Source organism: Hyperolius riggenbachi, chromosome 2 (genome assembly GCF_040937935.1).
Source record: "Hyperolius riggenbachi isolate aHypRig1 chromosome 2, aHypRig1.pri, whole genome shotgun sequence".
In the NCBI taxonomy this organism is placed as follows: Eukaryota; Metazoa; Chordata; class Amphibia; order Anura; family Hyperoliidae; genus Hyperolius; species Hyperolius riggenbachi.
The window spans coordinates 104,377,107-104,397,148 of record NC_090647.1 but is presented as its reverse complement, the minus strand read 5'-3'; the positions used below and the strand labels follow the sequence as shown (position 1 = coordinate 104,397,148).

Genomic DNA, 20,042 nt, shown 5'->3' with positions numbered 1-20,042 from the left:
AACGCGATCGCGGCGCGGAGCGATATTTGCCGCGATTTTGCTATGCAGTGCATAGCATAGCAAAATCGCAGCCGCAAACGTCGGGAAATCGCCGGTAATTTATTACCTTTTGCGATTCAGCAGTCGCTAGCGTTCAGCGTGAACGCTAGCGACTGCTAGTGGAAAAGGGCCCTTAGTGTACACCATTGTCTACCCCATGTTTGTTTCATGTATATACCCCATGTTTGTTTCTTACTTTGTACAGCGCCACGGAATATGTTGTCGCTTTATAAATCAATAATAATAATAATCTCAGCAGACAATAGCTGGGATTATCGTTACATAGAAAAAAAATGTACAAGGCTCATATATGATATATGACTTTTATGATAAATAAAGTTAGACATTTTTTAATTATCATGGCAAACTGATTGGCTGAAAATCGAAGACAGCCTCTTGAATTGAAATATCAAGAATATCAGGATGATACTTGCTTTTACTGATGGCTGACCAGTACAATACTGCTACTACTGAGTTGAAAAATACTGTAACTCTGTGCTTTTGCTATATAATCCTATTGCCTATACTGCCATCTTGTGGACATTAATGAGGAGACAATGAAAATGTCACCAAACACTTCTTTTAGACTAGTTTACGCTGTGCTGCTTTTTTTGCGGATCATTTGAAATCCTTGAAATAGCAGTGCATTGATTTCACAGGTGCATTTCTCTTTCATCCCAATTCACAAAGTAGTGTCTACTGCATTTTTCCTGCATTCATATTAAAGGAAATCTCTCTCTCTCTCTCTCTAAATATATATATATATATATATATATATATATACACATATACATATACATATATATATATATATATATACATATACATATACATATACAGTGGTGTGAAAAACTATTTGCCCCCTTCCTGATTTCTTATTCTTTTGCATGTTTGTCACACTTAAATGTTTCTGCTCATCAAAAACCGTTAACTATTAGTCAAAGATAACATAATTGAACACAAAATGCAGTTTTAAATGATGTTTTTTATTATTTAGTGAGAAAAAAACCTCAAAACCTACATGGCCCTGTGTGAAAAAGAAATTGCCCCCTGAACCTAATAACTGGTTGGGCCACTCTTAGCAGCAATAACTGCAATCAAGCATTTGCGATAACTTGCAACGAGTTTTTTACAGCGCTCTGGAGGAATTTTGGCCCACTCATCTTTGCAGAATTGTTGTAATTCAGCTTTATTTGAGGGTTTTCTAGCATGAACCGCCTTTTTAAGGTCATGCCACAACATCTCAATAGGATTCAGGTCAGGACTTTGACTAGGCCTCTCCAAAGTCTTCATTTTGTTTTTCTTCAGCCATTCAGAGGTGAATTTGCTGGTGTGTTTTGGGTCATTGTCCTGCTGCAGCACCCAAGATCACTTCAGCTTGAGTTGACGAACAGATGGCCGGACATTCTCCTTCAGGATTTTTTGGCAGACAGTAGAATTCATGGTTCCATCTATCACAGCATGCCTTCCAGGTCCTGAAGCAGCAAAACAACTCCAGACCATCACACTACCTCCACATTTTACTGTTGGTATGATGTTCTTCTGCTGAAATGCTGTGTTACTTCTACGCCAGATGTAACGGGACACGCATCTCCCAAAAAGTTTAACTTTTGTCTCGTCGGTCCACAAGGTATTTTCCCAAAAGTCTTGGCAATCATTGAGATTTTTTTTTAGCAAAATTGAGACGAGCCTTAATGTTCTTTTTGCTTAAAAGTGGTTTGCGCCTTGGATATCTTCCATGCAGGCCGTTTTTGCCCAGTCTCTTTTTAATGGTGGAGTCGTGAACACTGACCTTAATTGAGGCAAGTGAGGCCTGCAGTTCTTTAGATGTTGTCCTGGAATCTTTTGTGGCCTCTCGGATGAGTTTTCTCTGCGCTCTTGGGGTAATTTTGGTCGGCCGGCCACTCCTGGGAAGGTTCATCACTGTTCCATGTGTTTGCCATTTGTGGATAATGGCTCTCACTGTGGTTTGCTGGAGTCCCAAAGCTTTAGAAATGGCTTTATAACCTTTACCAGACTGATAGATTTAAATTACAGTACTTTTGTTCTCATTTGTTCCTGAATTTCTTTGGATCTTATAATCCGATATCCGATCCGATCTTGGCATGATGTCTAGCTTTTGAGGTGCTTTTGGTCTACTTCTCTGTGTCAGATAGCTCCTATTTAAGTGATTTCTTGATTGAAACAGGTGTGGCAGTAATCAGGCCTGGGGGTGACTACAGAAATTGAGCTCAGGTGTAATAAACCACCTTTAAGTTATTTTTTAGTTATTTTTTAACAAGGGGGGCAATCACTTTTTCACACAGGGTCATGTAGATTTGGAGTTTTTTTTCTCACTAAATAATAAAAACCATGGTGGCTGGATAGTGTACTGGTTAAGGGCTCTGCCTTTGACATGGGAGACCAGGGTTTGAATCCTGGCTAGGTCAAGTACCTATTCAGTAAGGAGTTCAAGGCAAGACTCCCTAACACTGCAGGGTGGCCCCTTGAGCGCGTCCCAGTGGCTGCAGCTCTTGAGCGCTTTGAGTCCGACAGGAGAAAAGCGCTATACAAATGTTCCGATTATTATTATTATTATTTAAAATGGCATTTTGTGTTCAATTAGGTTATCTTTGACTAATAGTTAACGGTTTTTGATGAGCAGAAACATTTAAGTGTGACAAACATGCAAAATAATAAGAAATCAGGAAGGGGGCAAATAGTTTTTCACACCACTGTACATACATTATATATATATATATATATATATATATTGCTTGAAAATTGTGCTGAATGCTTTGGTGTAAATAGAAAAAATACCAGGATTTGCATTGGAAAACGAGTCTTTATATGAAATCTCCTCTGACAAAGCTGAGGAGAAACCTTTATTGGTTGGGGCCACGGGCCACTGAACCATGCACATTTGTTCCTGCTACCTAAGGAGGTCCAAATTTAACCTCTTTTCATACATAGTTGGGTTAGTTTGAAGTACAACCTCCCAGTAAACCAACAGAAGCACAGGGAGGATATACAAACTCTCTTCAGATAGTATCTTAGGTGAGATTAAAACCCAGGACTCTTTGGAGCAGCAATGCCAAAGTGCTAACCATTTGGCCACCATACTGTCAGTTTTCCCGTACTGCAGAAACAGAAAAGTGACAGATTGAATAAATGGCGCAGGCAGTGCATGACAGTATTACCATTACTGATGCCAGCAGGGTACTGTGCATTGCGCAGATAGCGTGACCCACGGTACATTGGTAACACAAGCATTGTTTTGGTAACACACATTAGGCTAGGATCAGTGATCACAGTGGTCAGTTGCATCACGCACGCATTATAATGAGTGTGAACTGCAATGGAGACTGGACAGACTTTAATACAAAGCCTGCATGCAGCGAGTTAGAATAACGCCAAGAGTTATAAAGCAGTACTGGGAACAGCCCCATAGAATTGTATGGGCAGTGAGTTGACATGCAAAATTATTCTGCAACGCAACTGACTGCTGTGAACTAGCCCTCAAGCAAGTAGCGTAATAACCCGTTGCTATAGCAATGCTTGCTATACTCATGTATCATGGTATTTGCCCATACCCATGTGTCAAAGCATTTGCATAATGCCCAGTTCTCTGTTGGCCTTAGTAACGGTAACATTGTCATGTATCCCCTTCCCTGTGCACAGCAATATTATCAATGGTTCATGCATCAATGTAAACTGACTCCAGTATAAACCGATCCCCCATTTTTATCTGAGAAAACAGGTAAAAATGGTTGATGACTTGGCGATATATTGAAGGGAAGGATATGGCTCTACAATAATACAGTTCAACATTTGGGGAAATGTACAGTATATATTATTGGGGCTGATTTACAAAACTTATCATGAATACCTCATCCATAAAGTAACAGTATTTACCAGGTAAAATTATCACTTAAAATAAGTTAATTCTAATTAACTTTGATATAACTGTTCTTGCCTTATTATTAGAACGTTTTTTGGTTCTTGAGTGTTTTATAGATTTTAAATGGGCGAGAAACAGATTTGATAAGTTTTGTGACTCAGGTTGGGAGCACACTAGGCAGTGCAGAAAACCTGTGTGTTTTCATTTATTGCTGAGTTTTTGGTGTGTTTTTGTTTTTTGTGTTTTTGTTTGGGTTTTGCGGTTGTGTTTTTTCATGCAATTTTTTGGCGTTTCATGTTTGCCTTTATATAATCACTTACCCTAATCAATGGAATAAAATAGAGTATCATATTTAAACAAACAACAAAAAAAAGCATAATGCATGTACAAACGTATTCCTCTGTGTCTCCATTGAGAGACTGTATGTGCGTTTTATATGGGTTTTTGAAAATTATGCAGCAAGTTGTGCATTTTCAAGAACACACAATGTAAAATGCACATATATGTGTTTTTACATGCAACCCAAAAACTTTCATTAGCGGCAATAAAGCTAGAGTTTCCTGCAAAGCTAGAGTTTCTGCCTAGTGTGTTCCTAGCTTCAATCTCTCAGTTACCGCTTTAGAATGATCAGTGAAATACTAAATACCATTATTAAACTGGTGTTTCTGAAGGTGCAGAATCTTTTTTGTGTGCGTTAGTTGAGTCTCTTTTTTCAGCCTGTACAAAGTAAATGTCACTGAACACTGAATGTAAATTTGTGAACTGTTTATAAAAATATAAAATTACATCAATTAATAAAAAATAACATTCTACAACAAAGCCATTAGTGAACCATTTAACTGATAACAAGGTTTTACACTGCAGCTTTATCTTGATTTCTTTGCAGGGGTCTTTTTGCCGACATGCAGTTTTTTCAGCGCCAGCCAGGACTGCCACAGTAACAAGCCGGGGATGAGCACCCATATGCCATTGAAGAACACTAAGTAGATCCACAGGCAGAACCAGTTGGAGGTATTCAGACTGGGGCTGCCAAGTAACCAATCTGGGCAGAAGGTCATCCACCCTCCATATATCTCGCATACACACAGCGTGATTTGTACAAAGTGCCTGAAACACAAGATTACAGGAAGTGAAAATGTACCAACATGACATCAAAATACAGCAATGTATACAGCAATAAACATTGATATTTAATTTTGTAATCAGTTTCCCAAATCACTGCTCGATCACAAACATCAATACCTGGTAAATCTATACAATGATCATAGTAAAAGAGGAAATTCATAACTACATATCTGATGGCACTTATTAAAGTATACCTGACCCGAGGGAGGCATAGCAACCTATTACTATTATTATTATTGCTTTAAAGGGACCCCGAACAGAGGATAAAAATAGAATTTGAACTTCCTCCAGTCCCCTGTAGCCCACGAGGTCCCTCGGCGTCCTCTGGGTCCCAGGGCCGGACGTGCACAACTGTGCATGCACTGCCCATTCGCGCCCTGCTTGACCACTTGCCCAATGCCATGAGTATTCTGCGCATGCACGGTTCTCAAAAGAATGAACTGCTTATATCGGCGGGCATGTAATCGAGATGCCGTGTAAACGGGCTGCACATGCGCAGGACTCCCAGCAAATTTGCGCTCTACCAGTGCCACCAGCACAGTTTTGCATCGAGCAGTGGTGACCTGCGGCTTACCGGAAGTCATGTAAGTCGGGCGCTAAAGCATATTTTGTACAATATGCTTCCGTATTGCCAAAACAGGAAGTGACTGCAAGCAAGCGTCACTTCCTGTTTGGATCTCGGCTAGAAAGGGATTACCGCATACTAACGTGGTAATCCCTGAAGGCCTGTTTTTGGCAGTGTGGTGCAGTGTGGCTTCCGGGCCACACCGGCGCTGCCAGCCGGTAGTCTGAAGCCGGCCTAAGGATAACATTGTCAAGAGAGAAAAATGAAAGATTCTATTTCCGGAAATTCTAGTTTATTGGTTATAATGCTGGTGTTGATGTCTCTAAACAAGCATGTCACTCAACAATCCCTGTTTGCATATTCAGCCAATGTACCAAAAATCATAGTCAGGAGACCAACATGATGGTCACATTGAAGCATCTTTAAGCAATGCCACCACCACATTTATTCCATGGCAGGTTCTCTTCAAAGAAGCAACACCAATAGCATCATAAAGAGACATTTTTTTTTACAAAGTTTGTTAGTGTATGTGGCAGCACTTACCTGTAATACTTATCTTTCACAATGGCATAAATCAACACTACAGCCAGCAGGCCATCCACCACCACAGTGAGGATTTCTAGAGATACAATGGTTGGATCAGAGTGCAACCAGCGGTTATCTGCCCTTCCGTATTCCTTCCCTGGAGAATACAAAAACAGTCACAGGCTGTCAAGAGACAAACACAGCTGAGAAGCACTTCCTCTTTTCTCAACTTAAGTTATGTGCAGGAGACAGCACTTCCTGTCTAAAAGAAATGAAGACCGGCACCATCCAGTAGATATAGCTCGATAAGTTTATTGTGCAGACATCATGACACAATGAACGACGTTTCGGAGGTCAATCCTCCTTTATCAAGTTCCTGTCAGTATCTAAATAACGTTACATCATATCCTCTTTATATACTTAGTACCACGGAAGATCAACCAATCACACTGGAGGAGTCGCCTCTGGCGACCAATCCCCTTCTGTCTCGCTCTAGCGGACCTGATGGGGAACTAATGTATGCGCATACAGCGTGCGCACAGACTTTCAAAACTCGCCAGGCCGTGGGGCGGAACGGCGGAGCCTACGCCCACTCAGCGCACCGCCGACCTATAGGGAGACTCACAGCGATGACAACACCATCAGGACACGCCCCTAACCGAGGCGGACCTGATGGGGAACTGTGAGATTCCACAGCGGCCAAAAGGACCGCCCATAGGCCGGTGACGCTGTCATGCTGGGCGTGGATCGCCCCCATGCGTTTCAGGGTACGCGTTGTGGACGGAGGTACGCCTTCCGCCCCACGGCCTGGTACAAGAGCCAATGATATACAGGAATCAGCGGCACATAACCCTATAAAGGAAAGTAGGACATCTAGTGTTAGAAAAAGATACCACATATGTAACTACATCAAGAAACCTATCATACATCACATTAGTGGTATACAAAGATACAAAACTACACTATATAACCTAAATAGAAGAGACAACACAGTTGAACATTGTTGATACCATAAACATAGCCAAAACACAAAAGTTGTAATAAAAACAGATATTATTTCATAACAAATCATAAAAGGGGAGTCATATCATATTCTCTATTCATACCCCTTGGTTCAATTGTATCCAATCTGCGTATCCAATACGCCTTTATCATGAGGCGTATTGGATACGCAGATTGGATACAATTGAACCAAGGGGTATGAATAGAGAATATGATATGACTCCCCTTTTATGATTTGTTATGATATAATATTATCTGTTTTTATTACAACTTTTGTGTTTTGGCTATGTTTATGGTATCAACAATGTTCAACTATGTTGTCTCTTCTATGCCCACCACTGACCACCACAAAAAAATGTTTTCCCCCCCACCTTCCCCTGGCGCCCCCCTCCTCCACCCCCATCAATGCCATTAATACAATTAGATGTACCTACAACTCAGACATTCCACAACAGTCGCTCTCTTTTAATTTTAAATCTAATCTTCATTTTCATTTTTAATTCTTATTCAATATTGTGCGTATATGTGTATGGTTTTGTGTACACATGTACATGTGTATATGTATGTGTGTATATATATATATATATGTATATATGTGTATATATATATATATATATATATATATATATATATGGTTTTATATGTGTTTTTATATGCATTTTTATATGCTTTTTTTATATGCTCACATATTTTTGTATGTTCATATATTTTTCAATTCCTAATTTGTACCTTCTTATATATTGTATATACTTCTCTTGCGTCCTAACTTGTCATCTGTGAGACAAAACCATAAACAGGCTGGTGCAACACACTACTGCCATCTAGCATTATCAGCTACTAGAGGTAGTATAGAGCTCCCTAGTACGAATATCAGCATATGCATGTATGGGGAGGTGTATGGCCATTTGCTCGCATGCACATTGGCATTTATATGATAATGGAGCATGTATGTGTGACATGTAATGGATGTAAAAAGATATATGCATTATGGACAGTCACTCATGAGGTGACTACACAATTTTACGTTCATAAGAACTCTTCCCTCCCCCCCCCCCACTGGTCACTACGTTTTTCTAATAATAACTTCTTTTAAAAATTTAATAATAATTATTATCTCCTACCCTCCCTCCTTCCCCTATATCTATACTGAGCTACTTTTTGACCAATAGCTCATTAGCCCCAATGGAGTAAAAGCAGAGACTCCGACCCCCGCACAAAAATTACTACATGTCCGCGATATATTCCCCTACCATGTAAACCTCGTCAGTAGCGCCCTCTACATAGATGGCCATAGACCATTTCCTCCCCTATGTGCTACAACTCCACACTATATCCATGGGAAGCGCAGCCTGCCCACAATACAAATGGAGTCATAGGCTCCTTGCCCACACATGACGCTTTTCCGCTAGGACGTACGTCCTACCAGCGGAATACATAGCGTGCTTCACAGCCCGCTATACCCCGCCCCTTGGGAGTACGTCATCTGTCACCCAACCAATGGAGAATATAAATCCATAGGTGAGAGTGGCGCCAAATTACAGCGGAGGCGCCACTCGTGTCTGCACAGAGATACTGGTAAGTCCAATCACATCCTCCCTCCTTCTTATATCTCCCTTACGGGCCACCATCGCCATGGATCACCCCAGTCATCCACAACCCCAGATCCTGGTGAAGGAGCGTATATTCACCTCTTCTAGGGGCTCATTGTGCGCCCTAACGCCCTGGGCTCCTTATTAGAATCCCATCATATTCCTGTCACCGCATGCAGGTGCGCATGCAGATGAGGGGTCATGTTGACACGCACCCATGAACACAGGGGGGACCACTGCCCATATGATAAGGGGATCATCATGGCTTATACATGGGGTACACATATGTATGGGACTCATGCTGTTATGCTAATTAATATGGGGGCCCCGCGCATGGGTGCTGATATGCATAGTACTCCATGTTCTCACATGCAATATATGTATATGTTTCTCTCATAGGTTTTTTCATATGTCATTCTGTTTTTGCATGTTTTTTTTGTGCTCGTACATATGGGGACCCTGCACGGATATATATGTGTATAGATGTATTTATTTACAATTATGGATTTGCAGTCACCATTGCCCTATGGTGTGTAGATGTATTTATTTATATTTATGGATATGTAGCCATCATTGCCCTATGGGATCTAAAGGTTTTACTTAGATAATATGGTTACAGAAAGGAATATGCTATTTTTGGATCAAAGATTTACATTGATGATTTTCTCCTTCCCTTTGCTTGCGGACTATGACCTAGATTTTTTGTTTTTATCTTTTTGTGTTTGCATTTTAGTTGCTCCTGCCTGTGTATATTTTTCTTTGCCTGAGGAAGCGGACTTGGGATCCGTGAAACGCGTTGCAAAAATTGTTTGTTTTTTATGAGGAGTAATAATTAAATTATATTTTACACTACACTGAATCAGTGTTTGTGCTTTCTGTTGGGTAGGCAAGTCCACCATTGCCTCCCACCATTTTATCATTTTAAAATTTGACTTTTTTATCCTTCTGGCGCCTCCACATATTGAATACACATTGATCCACCTGGTGGATGGGTGTTGACACCCCTCTTTTTTTCTTCTACGGAGAGCGACTTCTTAACCTGAGCGAGGACAGGTCTAATCTCCTCGTCCGCGATTGAAGTGGTTGCCCTTATTCGGCAACCCAGACTTGTGAGTATAATCACATTGCCTTACATTTTATGCCAGTCACAAAAACAATAACACACTATTGGGGGCTCTCGATCTCTCCTTTTCTTCTCTTGTTACATAGCCCTCACTACATGGTCACTTTAAAGTGAATCCCCACCCCAAATTTCACCTTTCAAAAGAAAGGACCTGCAAATGACCATTGCAAATACAATTTCATTCCTGTCTGCACTACTTCTGCAGTGGTCACAATTCCACTGTAGTGAATAATAACGCAATGAATAAAATTGCTGAAGTAAATACTCGAATATAAGTCGACCTCATGTATATGTCGATTCCAATATTCGACCCTCTTAAGTGGGAATTTTTTAATAACTCAAGTATAAGTCTATCCAGAAAAGTTAATGGCTGCACTTGGACACCAGCAAGAATTAACAGCTGCATTTGGTGCCCAGGATGGTCAGCCATTAACCTCTCCTGTCCAGGGGCGTAGCAATAGGGGTTGTAGAGGTTGCGACCGCATCGGGGCCCCGAAGGGCCTTCCCTCAACTACAGTATTAGCTCTCTATTGGTCTTGTGCTCATAATAATCACTTCTATAGATACTTTGAATAGTGGTAATCATTAACAAACTATTCCCCAGCAGGGCCGGGCCGAGGCATAGGCTGGAGAGGCTCCAGCCTCAGGGCGCAGTGTAGGAGGGGGCGCAGAATTCATTCAGCTGTCATTCCTAATTGTGTTTGAAGCAGAAAGAAATAAGAAAAGGGGATACATGGCAGTGACTGCAAGCCAGATAACTAGATATTAGGTGTTGGGGAGGTTGTGGGCAATGTGGCGCCTCTTAGTCTAATAGCAATCAGTGTGTGACAGCTGGGGTGGGAGGGATGGAGGGGCGCACTTTGGTGTCTCAGCCTTGGGTGCTGGAGGACCTTGTCCTGGCTCTGTTCCCCAGTTCCCCATCCCCTTCTTGCACCTTTGACACTGTAGTTGCCATTGGCAGGTTTTGGTGCACCGTATCGATTGTTATGTGTAGAGTGGTTAGGGGGCCCCATTGTAAAACTTGCATCGGGACCCAGAGCTCCTTAGGTACGCCACTGCTCCTGTCCCTTAAGTTCAGCTGATAACTCCTCCAGGCCCCCAAATGCAGCAATTATTCACCCCCCCCCCCCCCCCCCTACCCTTGTTAATTGTTGTGGCCAGGACTTTCATACCTGTGTTTTCTTTATCAAGAAAGTGTCACTTACCACTGAGTAAATTGCTGCAAATGGGAAATGGGAATGTCACTAATAGTACACACATTACTCAGTGTGCTCAGTGTTGCCCGTGACTCATGTATACGTCGACCCCTGTAGTGTTGTATAGTGATTCAGACCTACATTTCTAGACTTATACTCAAGTATATACAGTATATTTTATAATATTCCCTTATGAATTATTTATTCAGTTTCTGGCCATTGTAAAATCTTACCTCTCCCTTATTTACATTCTGATTTTTTTTATTTTTTTTTTAACAGGCAACACCTCTTGCCAGGTGATATCTGCAGAATGTTTATTTCTGAGAGTTCTATGCACAGTAGGAGATACTGTATGCTTGGCAGTTGGGTACAGCTGTTATTTCTCACAATGCATCAAGGTTTATAGACAGCAAACTGACATCACACTGAGGGAGGAGTTTTACCACAATATCAGCCATACAGACGTCTCTGATGCACTATTTGAGAAAAGGTAAAGATTTCTCATGGGAAAAGGGAGTATCGGTTACTGATTGGGATGAAGTTAGAAGATGAAGTCCTGGGTTAAAGTTCCTCTTTAACCTCCCTGGCGTTATGATTATTTCCAGATTTAGGGTCTGAAAGCCATGCAATTTTTTCACAAGCTTTTAGACCCAAAAAACAAGGGAAAAAAAGATACAACAGAGAGATCTGCAGCAGCTCCAGCATATAACTCACTTGGACAACACAGGATTACCGGTCTGAGCTGTGGTTTTCCATCCCAAGCCTAACTCGGGATTACCGCTAAGGAGGTTAAAGTGTACCTGAATTCAGATACTTACCTAAAGAGAGGGATACCTCAGGATCCTATTGAGGCTTCCCTCCCTGCTCTGATGTCCCCCGTCGCTGAGCGTAGCCCACACCTCCCCAAAATTAACGACAAGGCATTGTCGCTTTTCATATTGGGGCAGCGCAGCTTCTCTTACTGCATCGTGGCTGAGCAGGAGCCGCGCGAGCACACACGCCCGCACATGCGCAGTAAGCCGGAGCCATGGGCTCATGTGCCCACAATACAGGATAGACGAGCTGCAAAGTAAAATAATAGTCATACTTACACAGTGAAGCCAGAGCTCCATCAGATGTGGCCACTGTTCCCACTAGAGACATGTAAACAAAGGGCCCCTCCTACAAAACACATAAGATAGACAGGTTAGATGTAATATTCTATATTTAGTACTAGTAGCCTTTTGTCTGTCTAGTGGATGAAACCTACACTAATGCAAACACCGGAGCAGGAGCCTGACTGCAACAACTGTAAGGTGTTATGCCTGCAATACACGGGTGGACCGGTGGCTCTATTAGCCGCCGGATCGACCCCAGCCGCATCCCCGCTCATCCGCCCGTGCGCGGATGATCGAGCGGGCGAGGGTCGAGCGGCATGATCGGGCCAGCTGAATATTATCAGCTGGCCAGATCAGCTGGTCGATGCACGGTACAGAAACGTACCGTGTATCCCCAGCATTTTACACATCATACAATTTTCTGTTAGATTTACTTGCCACATAGATAATTTCCAACATGTTGGAAATTATCTATCTAACCATCTATCTGCTTAGCAATTAGGCATTGTTCTACTCAGCAGAAGATAACCATAAGACAATGCACCAGAGATAATGACCAGTCTCTACAGAAAATAATCTAACAGAAACCTCTAACAGAAAATTGTATGGTGAAATTTAACACAAAATTGTATGGTGTGTACTAGATATAAAAGCTAACATCCACCAAGCAAGGACAAAGCATATGGGGGGTTGCCTGTAAAGCCGCATCTACACACGTAGATGTTACATCTACACGGCGATGTTCCTTATCAATCGAGCCGCTGATGCGGCTCGATTGATAAGATCCGACAGGACGGATCTCCCCACCGCCGATTCCCTGCTCACTCCCCGCGAGGGGACAATGGCAGGGAATCGAGCGGAAGATAAGCGGCGCGGCGCGGAGACGAACGGGAATCGAGCGGGTATTGATTCCGGCGCACGCACGGCGAGCGGGGATGCGGAAGAGGTCATCTACACGTGTAGATGAGGCTTAAGATGTCAGTTTTACAGCACAATCACAACAAATGATCGTTTTGGACTACACAACCTCCCCCCCCCCCCCCTTCTTTCCATGAAATGTGCTGCTTCTGGCTGCCATGCCAGGATCTGACTATCCTAGTAAGCTATAATGGATTCTGAAATGTATTTACACTGAGCAGATTGGTTTGTCTGGGGTCTGGTTTGTCTAAAATCTGCCAGCCTCAAACCCCATGCATACAGTGAGCTTGCTGTAATCAGTGTATAATCCATTTCATAAGCATGCTCTGCCCTTCCTATGGGTGACCTGATCTCTTCATCTCCTTATCAGTTTATGATACTTTGACTTCCATGCAGCAGTGGGATCCGCCTCTGTCACATACATGTGACTTGTGACTGCGTACTGCAATCATCACATGACTCAGCTTATGCCATTACAACAGAGCAAGTGTCAGTAGTGGCTGCATTGTGTGTACTTTAGTGTAAACCACAGTGGGGGACATTTCCTCACGCACATTCCCTTTTTATAGACACATACCAATTCTCATTGTCTAATGGTATCATGGGTGGTAGGACAACTGAAGTGAGAAGAATATGGAAGCTGCCATATTAATTTCCTTTTAAACAATGCCAGTTGCCTGGCATCCTGTTGATCTTTCATGCATCAGTAGTGTCTGAATCACACACCTGAAACAAGCATGCAGCTAATCCAGCCAGACTTCAGTCAGAGCAACTGATCTGCATGCTTGTTCAGAGTCTATAGGCTAGGTTCACAGGGAGCCATTGTGGTGCGGTGTAACGGCTGCATTGTAACACAGAACATCGCACTGCAATGCAAAAGCAATGCGACGTTCACAGTGCGGCCGTTGAAGGGTGTTCAGTCGGGAGTGCAGTACCCCAACGCACTGAAGGCAGTGCATTTTCCGCACGCCCACGTCAGTGAAGCACACTTTTCCTTGATTGTATGCTTCACTCTATGCCACACAACACGCAGATAATGTGTGGTGCTACTTTCCAGTTGCATTTCTGCTGCAACAAGGGACGCAATGCAACTCGCACTGTGAACCTAGCCTAAGTGTATTAGAGGCAGAGGATCAGCAGGACAACCAGGCAATTTGCATTGTTTAAAATGAAAACAAAAAAAGTCAACTTTCATATACCTCACACTCCAGATGTCCTAGGTATTCTAGCTTCAATATCTATAGGTTCTGTGGTTTTACGAAAGATGTGATTTGCAGTGTTTTGTGTATTGGATAATCTAAAACAAAACTTGGTGAAACAGGTTAAAGGGAACCAGAGATGAATCAAAACCTAAAATAGGAAAAGGTTTCATGCATAACTGGGGCTTCTTCCAGCCCCAGAAGCCTGGATCGCTCCCACCCCGCCATCCTCCGCTTCCTGTATCGGCGGTACCGGGTCCCGTCACTTCCGACGGACGCGGCCAATTGTCCGCATGCACAGGGGTTCCCGGCATACCCTTACGCATGCGGCTGCGCAGTATGGAGCCGCACGCGTAAGGGTATGGAGGGAGCCCCTGTGATGCGGACAATTGGCCGCGTGATGACGCCGACTGGCCGAAACTATGGGACCCGGAACTGGCTGATACAGGAAGCAGAGGACGGCGGCGTGGGAGCGATCCGTGCGTATGGGGCTGGAGGAAGCCCCAGGTATGTATAAAACCTTTCCTTCATTTCTTCTCTGGTTCTCTTTAAGCACATCAGATATGTGGAATGCAGTAAGCAAGTTGCCCCCAGCAAGGGATTGTCATGACGCACAGAATCGCCGCTACCACCAATCACACTGCTCACCCGGCGCCTCAGCCCACCCACTCTGCCGTCTCTATGATGAGGCGATCTCATTGGCTCCTGACCCTGCGATCACTGTGAGCCAATGAGATCGGCTTACAGTAATGACAGGGTCAGCAGCCAATTAAATCGGCTCCTGACCGGACCACAGAACTCTGCCTTCATAGAGACGGTAAGGCAAGTCAGCTGCAGCAGATGCAGAGCGGCGGTAGCAGCCGGAACGCGTGGCAGCAATGTTGAAATCTATGTCCTGTCACAAATAAATAGCCACAAACAGGTTGTAGATTTTAACTAGCGCTATCCGGAAAATGTTAAACAATGTCAGTTGTCTAGTTGTTCTGTTGATCCTCTTGCCTCAAATACTTTAAGCGATAGACCCTGAACATTAAACAAGCAAATCAGATGCTTCTGACTGAAGTCTGACTTAATCTAGTCAGACTTTAGTTGCAAGCTGCATGCTTTTTTTCCATGTACTGCGGCCAAAGAGATCGGCAGAACTGCCTGGCAACTGGAATAGTTTATAAGGAAATAAGTATAACAGCCTTCATATCCTCTTAGTTCAGATGTTCTTTCATACTGATCAATTGTAATATTGATGGAAAATGTTAAAATCTACTTCATGTTCCATTTGACTAGTGTAGGGCTGTGTGAGCTGAAAACGTAAACCTTCAGCTCATTTGCTACATACATGGCTCCAAAAACAGTCCAAAATTTTGGATACTAGCCATGAGTCCCATCAGCTTGTCCACTCAGACATGGCGTCTCGGCGACGCTGAGTTCGGCTCTGGGTGAGCCGAACGACGGCTCTCCCTGCTGCCGCTAAACTCTGGGGTGGAGTTAAATACTATTCCCCCTCCGGGTTGTCGCAACTCAGAGGGAGGTGTAATTTGGGGTCTGGTGATTGCCGGAGCCCCGAATTGCGGCTTATCAGGGTGCACATCACAGCATTGTTGCTGACAGTGCTCAGCGCCGCACGCCAAAATAACCTGATTCTACTCTATCTTGGATTTTAGCAGAAATCTAAAGGTAGGCATACTTATTAGATATATGATGGATCAGGTAAACAATTACTATCTCTGATTTGAATCATTCACCTTGATTACCACCATGCACCATTTGGTATATTGAACAGAATTGTTGGCCTATATGCAGTTAACTTTTCCTCCTGAGTTTTCTCCTAGGAGATAATTTTCATATTCTCTTTAAAATTACTTTGAGGGTGGGAACACACTAGGCAGTGCGTGAAAGTTAGCGTTTTGCTGCATATGCGTTTTGCTTGCGTTTTCAATGTGCTTGCAATTCGTGCTTTTGTTCTACACAAGCGGTTTTCTTGCGTTTTAATGCATTTGCAGGTCGCATATATAAATCGCATATGCGTTTTGTATGCGTTTTTGATATGTGTTTTATGCTAATCACTAGGAAGTCAACAGGAAGCGGAAATATATCAAACTTTTTTTAAGCATAAAAACGCTCTAAAACGCAATACCTCTGCATCACCATTGACATTCATTATGTGCATTTTATATGCGTTTTGGAAAATTATGCAGAATGTCCTGCGTTTAAAAAATGCACATTGCAGAATGCAAACATATGCGTTTTTACATGCGGCCTATTGACTTGCATTTTGTACGTTTTCCGCAACGCTAGCGTTTCTGCCTAGGTGTGTTCCTACTCTCAAGTATTTTACAATTGAAAAGTTCCCAAAAATGGGGAAAAAAGTACTATCAACATTATTTTGAGTATTTTCTTGCTGATGGCTGCCGCTTAAAAGGAATTTTTTTTTACAAGAGCCCATATGCAAATACGTTTTTCTCTTCAGTTATCGCCTAAGAGATAATTTTCATCTTTTCTATAAAATAACTTTTCAGCATTTTACAATTGAAAAAGTACCATCAACATTTTTTGAATATTTTATTGCTTGCCGGTGGTTTAAAAAGCATTCATGACAAGGAATGAAAATATCACCAAGGAGAAAACTCAGGAGAAAAAGTGTGCATATAGTCCTACGTCTCCACCACTGACTTTGTCCAGCTATGCGCCGGTCATAGATCACACACTATTTACTAATACTGCTTAGTAGCAGAAAAGCATTTGACAAAGCCTTTGTGAATCTGCCCTAAGGGGAGGAGGGCAGCTACCTAAAGGCCCATACCCATGACACGATTTTCCCAATGATGGGCAATACTTTACGAGTGAACGTTTCCACAATCTTGTGACGTGGAGAGGTTAGATCAGTGGTCCTCAAACTAAGGCCCGCGGGCCGAATGTGGCCCACTGAGACTTTTTTTTACCGGCCACCCACACACAAATTGTATCACTTATAGATGCGGTCAGCTACATCTTTAAATATTGGTGGTCCCTATATAGAATAGCAGTGCTGGCACCACCCATCCACATGGAAGCCTGAAAGCAGTAATTCGCTGGTTTCCAATCAAATTCCACATTAGGCGACACTGCTGTCCACTGCAGGTTGTCACCTGGGTATGCTTCACTGTCTGGCCTGCAAAGACTTCTACATCATTTTATGTATACTCCGCCCCCCCAAGTACGTTGACCCGGCCCTCGACCCAAAACGTTTGGGGACCCCTGGGTTAGATTATAGTTAGGTTGTACATTATCTATTTATTGTTATTTACCATTTTTGTTAGTAATATTGTTATTTAATGCCGCGCCTAAATTGGCTCACGACTTTTTCAAATGTATGCCCACTCTTGGCTACCTCATACTACAATCTGAGGGGCACACATGGTTGCCTAATAATGCTGTTTGGGGGCCTGAAATGGCTCGCTAATACTGCTGAGGGGCACACATGGCTACCTAGTACTACCATCTGGGGGGGGGGGGGGGGGAACCTATGGCTATATAATATTATTGTCTCGAGATCCTCATATGGCTACAACAATATCGGGCGGGGGAGTTGGGGGCACACATATAGCTCGCTATGGGGGGGGGGGGGGGGGGTGACAAGGCTACATCATTTTTATCTGAGAGCACATTGTTAATTAAAGGACAACTGTAACATGGTATATGGAGGCTGCCATACTTATTTCCTCTTAATGGGGCACTATGGCGAAAAATTGTAAAATTTAAAATATGTGAAAAACATAGATAAATATGAAGTACGTTTTTTATCCAGAGTAAAACGAGCCACAAATTACTTTTCTCCTATGTTGCTGTCACTTAGGCCTGGTGCACACCAAAAACCGCAAGCAGATCCGCAAAACGCTAGCAGATTTGGAAACGCTTTTTCTTCTTTTTCTGCAGCGTTTCAGCTAGCGTTTTGCGGTTTTGTGTAGCGGTTTTGGTGTAGTAGATTTCATATATTGTTACAGTAAAGCTGTTACTGAACAGCTTCTGTAACAAAAACGCCAGCAAAACCGCTCTGAAGTGCCGTTTTTCAGAGCGGTTTGCGGTTTTCCTATACTTAACATTGAGGCAGAAACGCATCCGCAATCCAAAATCTGCAGCAGCCCGGGAGTATGCGTTTCTGCAAAACGCCTCCCGCTCTGGTGTGCACCAGCCCATTGAAATACATTACCCAAGCGGATCCGCACCCGCAAGCGGATCGCAAAACGCTGCCGAACCGCTTTGGTGTGCACTAGGCCTTACAGTAGGTAGTAGAAATCTGACAGAAGTGAAAGGTTTTGGACTAGTCCATCACTTTATGGGGGATTCTCAGGGATTTATTTATTTTCAAAAGCACTTAGTGAATGGCAATAGGGGATTCTCAGCATGGCTTTTATGCTTTATAAAGATATTCCCTAAAAATTATTTAAACAATGATGCTGGCCAGCTTCCCTGCTCCCTACACAGTTTTTTTGGCAGTTGGACAGAGTCACTGCCATTCACTAAGTGCTTTTGAAAATAAATAAATCCTTGAGAATCCCCCATAAAGTGATGGACTAGTCCAAAACCTGTCGCTTCTGTCAGATTTCTACTACCTACTGTAAGTGACAGCAACACAGGAGAAAAGCAATTCACGGCTCATTTTACTCTGGAAAAATTGTACTTCTTATTTGTCTATGTTTGCACATATTTTCAATTTTAAATTTTTTTCGCCATAGTGCTCCTTTAAGCAATACCAGTTGCCTGGCAGCCCTGCTGATCCTCTGCCTCTAATGCAGTCCTGCTGATCCTCTGCCTCTAATGCAGCCCTGCTGACCCTCTGCCTCTTTCAGTCATAGACCCTGAACAAGCATGCAGCAGATCAGGTGTTTCTGACATTATTGTCAGATCTGACAAGATTAGCTGCATACTTGTTTCTGGTGTTATTCAGTCACTGCTAAAGCCAAATAGATCAGCAGGGCTGCCAGGCAACTGGTATTGTTTAAACGGAACGAAATATGGCAGCCTCCATATTCTTCTCACTACAGTGGTCCTTTAATTCCTATACAGTGTTTGGTGGGTACCTGGCCACTTCTTAATGTTGGTTTAAAAGAAAACAGTTCCTGCCAACCACAAAGGTTAGATAATTCACTAAAAGGGAAAATATAATTTACAGGTTTGTATGACTTTTGCAGTTTTATAAATGTGATCTAATCACCTCCTGTATCCTTTTATTTGGGAATTGGGTCTGATTGTAGAGGTCACGCAGTAGTGCGCTGCGCTATGTCATGGAGAAAGGGGACGTAGGTCCAAATTCTGCATGGGGTCCCAGAGGTCTGTAGCTACGCCACAACCTCAATAATCAAAATCCGGTCAAAATCCAGCATGCATTTCAATAATCGTCGCACTGAAGAAAAAAAAGAAAGAAGGGGAATTATGTAGAGATTAGCTGCTAGTGCCCTAGCATACAGTGAATAAGCAATGCAGGCATAACACACTCACCAGTGTGAAGTGCACAATAGCGTCATAGAAAAGCCAAACCAGCACCCATTGGTCAGTGGCTGAGCTCTTCTTTCCCAGGCGCAGTGCCAGCACATAGCCCAATGCTAGCTGTACAGTGCAGAAAGCCAGAGAATACACAGTCACTGAGCTATTAAAAGCGGGGACTTCTGCTTCATTTGCCATAGCTGTTGCTGAATCCAGAAACTGCCCTTGCAACCAGCAAAGGCATGAATGCAGGAAGAGGATGAATGGTGTATAGCAATAAGCACAACCCTCTGTATTGCTATTAACCAGTGCTGAATGGCTGTACTT

General features: G+C 42.9%; 1 protein-coding gene across 1 annotated transcript; it reads right to left on the bottom strand.

Moving 5' to 3' along the window:
- Positions 1-4,669: 4,669 nt before the first annotated feature.
- EBPL (EBP like) lies at positions 4,670-19,988 on the bottom strand. The gene is made up of 4 exons (XM_068265064.1): positions 19,731-19,988; positions 12,136-12,205; positions 6,153-6,291; positions 4,670-5,026 (listed from the first exon to the last, which is right to left on the bottom strand). The coding sequence occupies exons 1-4, from the start codon at positions 19,911-19,913 to the stop codon at positions 4,786-4,788; spliced, it is 633 nt and encodes a 210-aa protein (XP_068121165.1). The 5' UTR covers positions 19,914-19,988; the 3' UTR covers positions 4,670-4,785.
- Between the last annotated feature and the right edge of the window lie 54 nt (positions 19,989-20,042).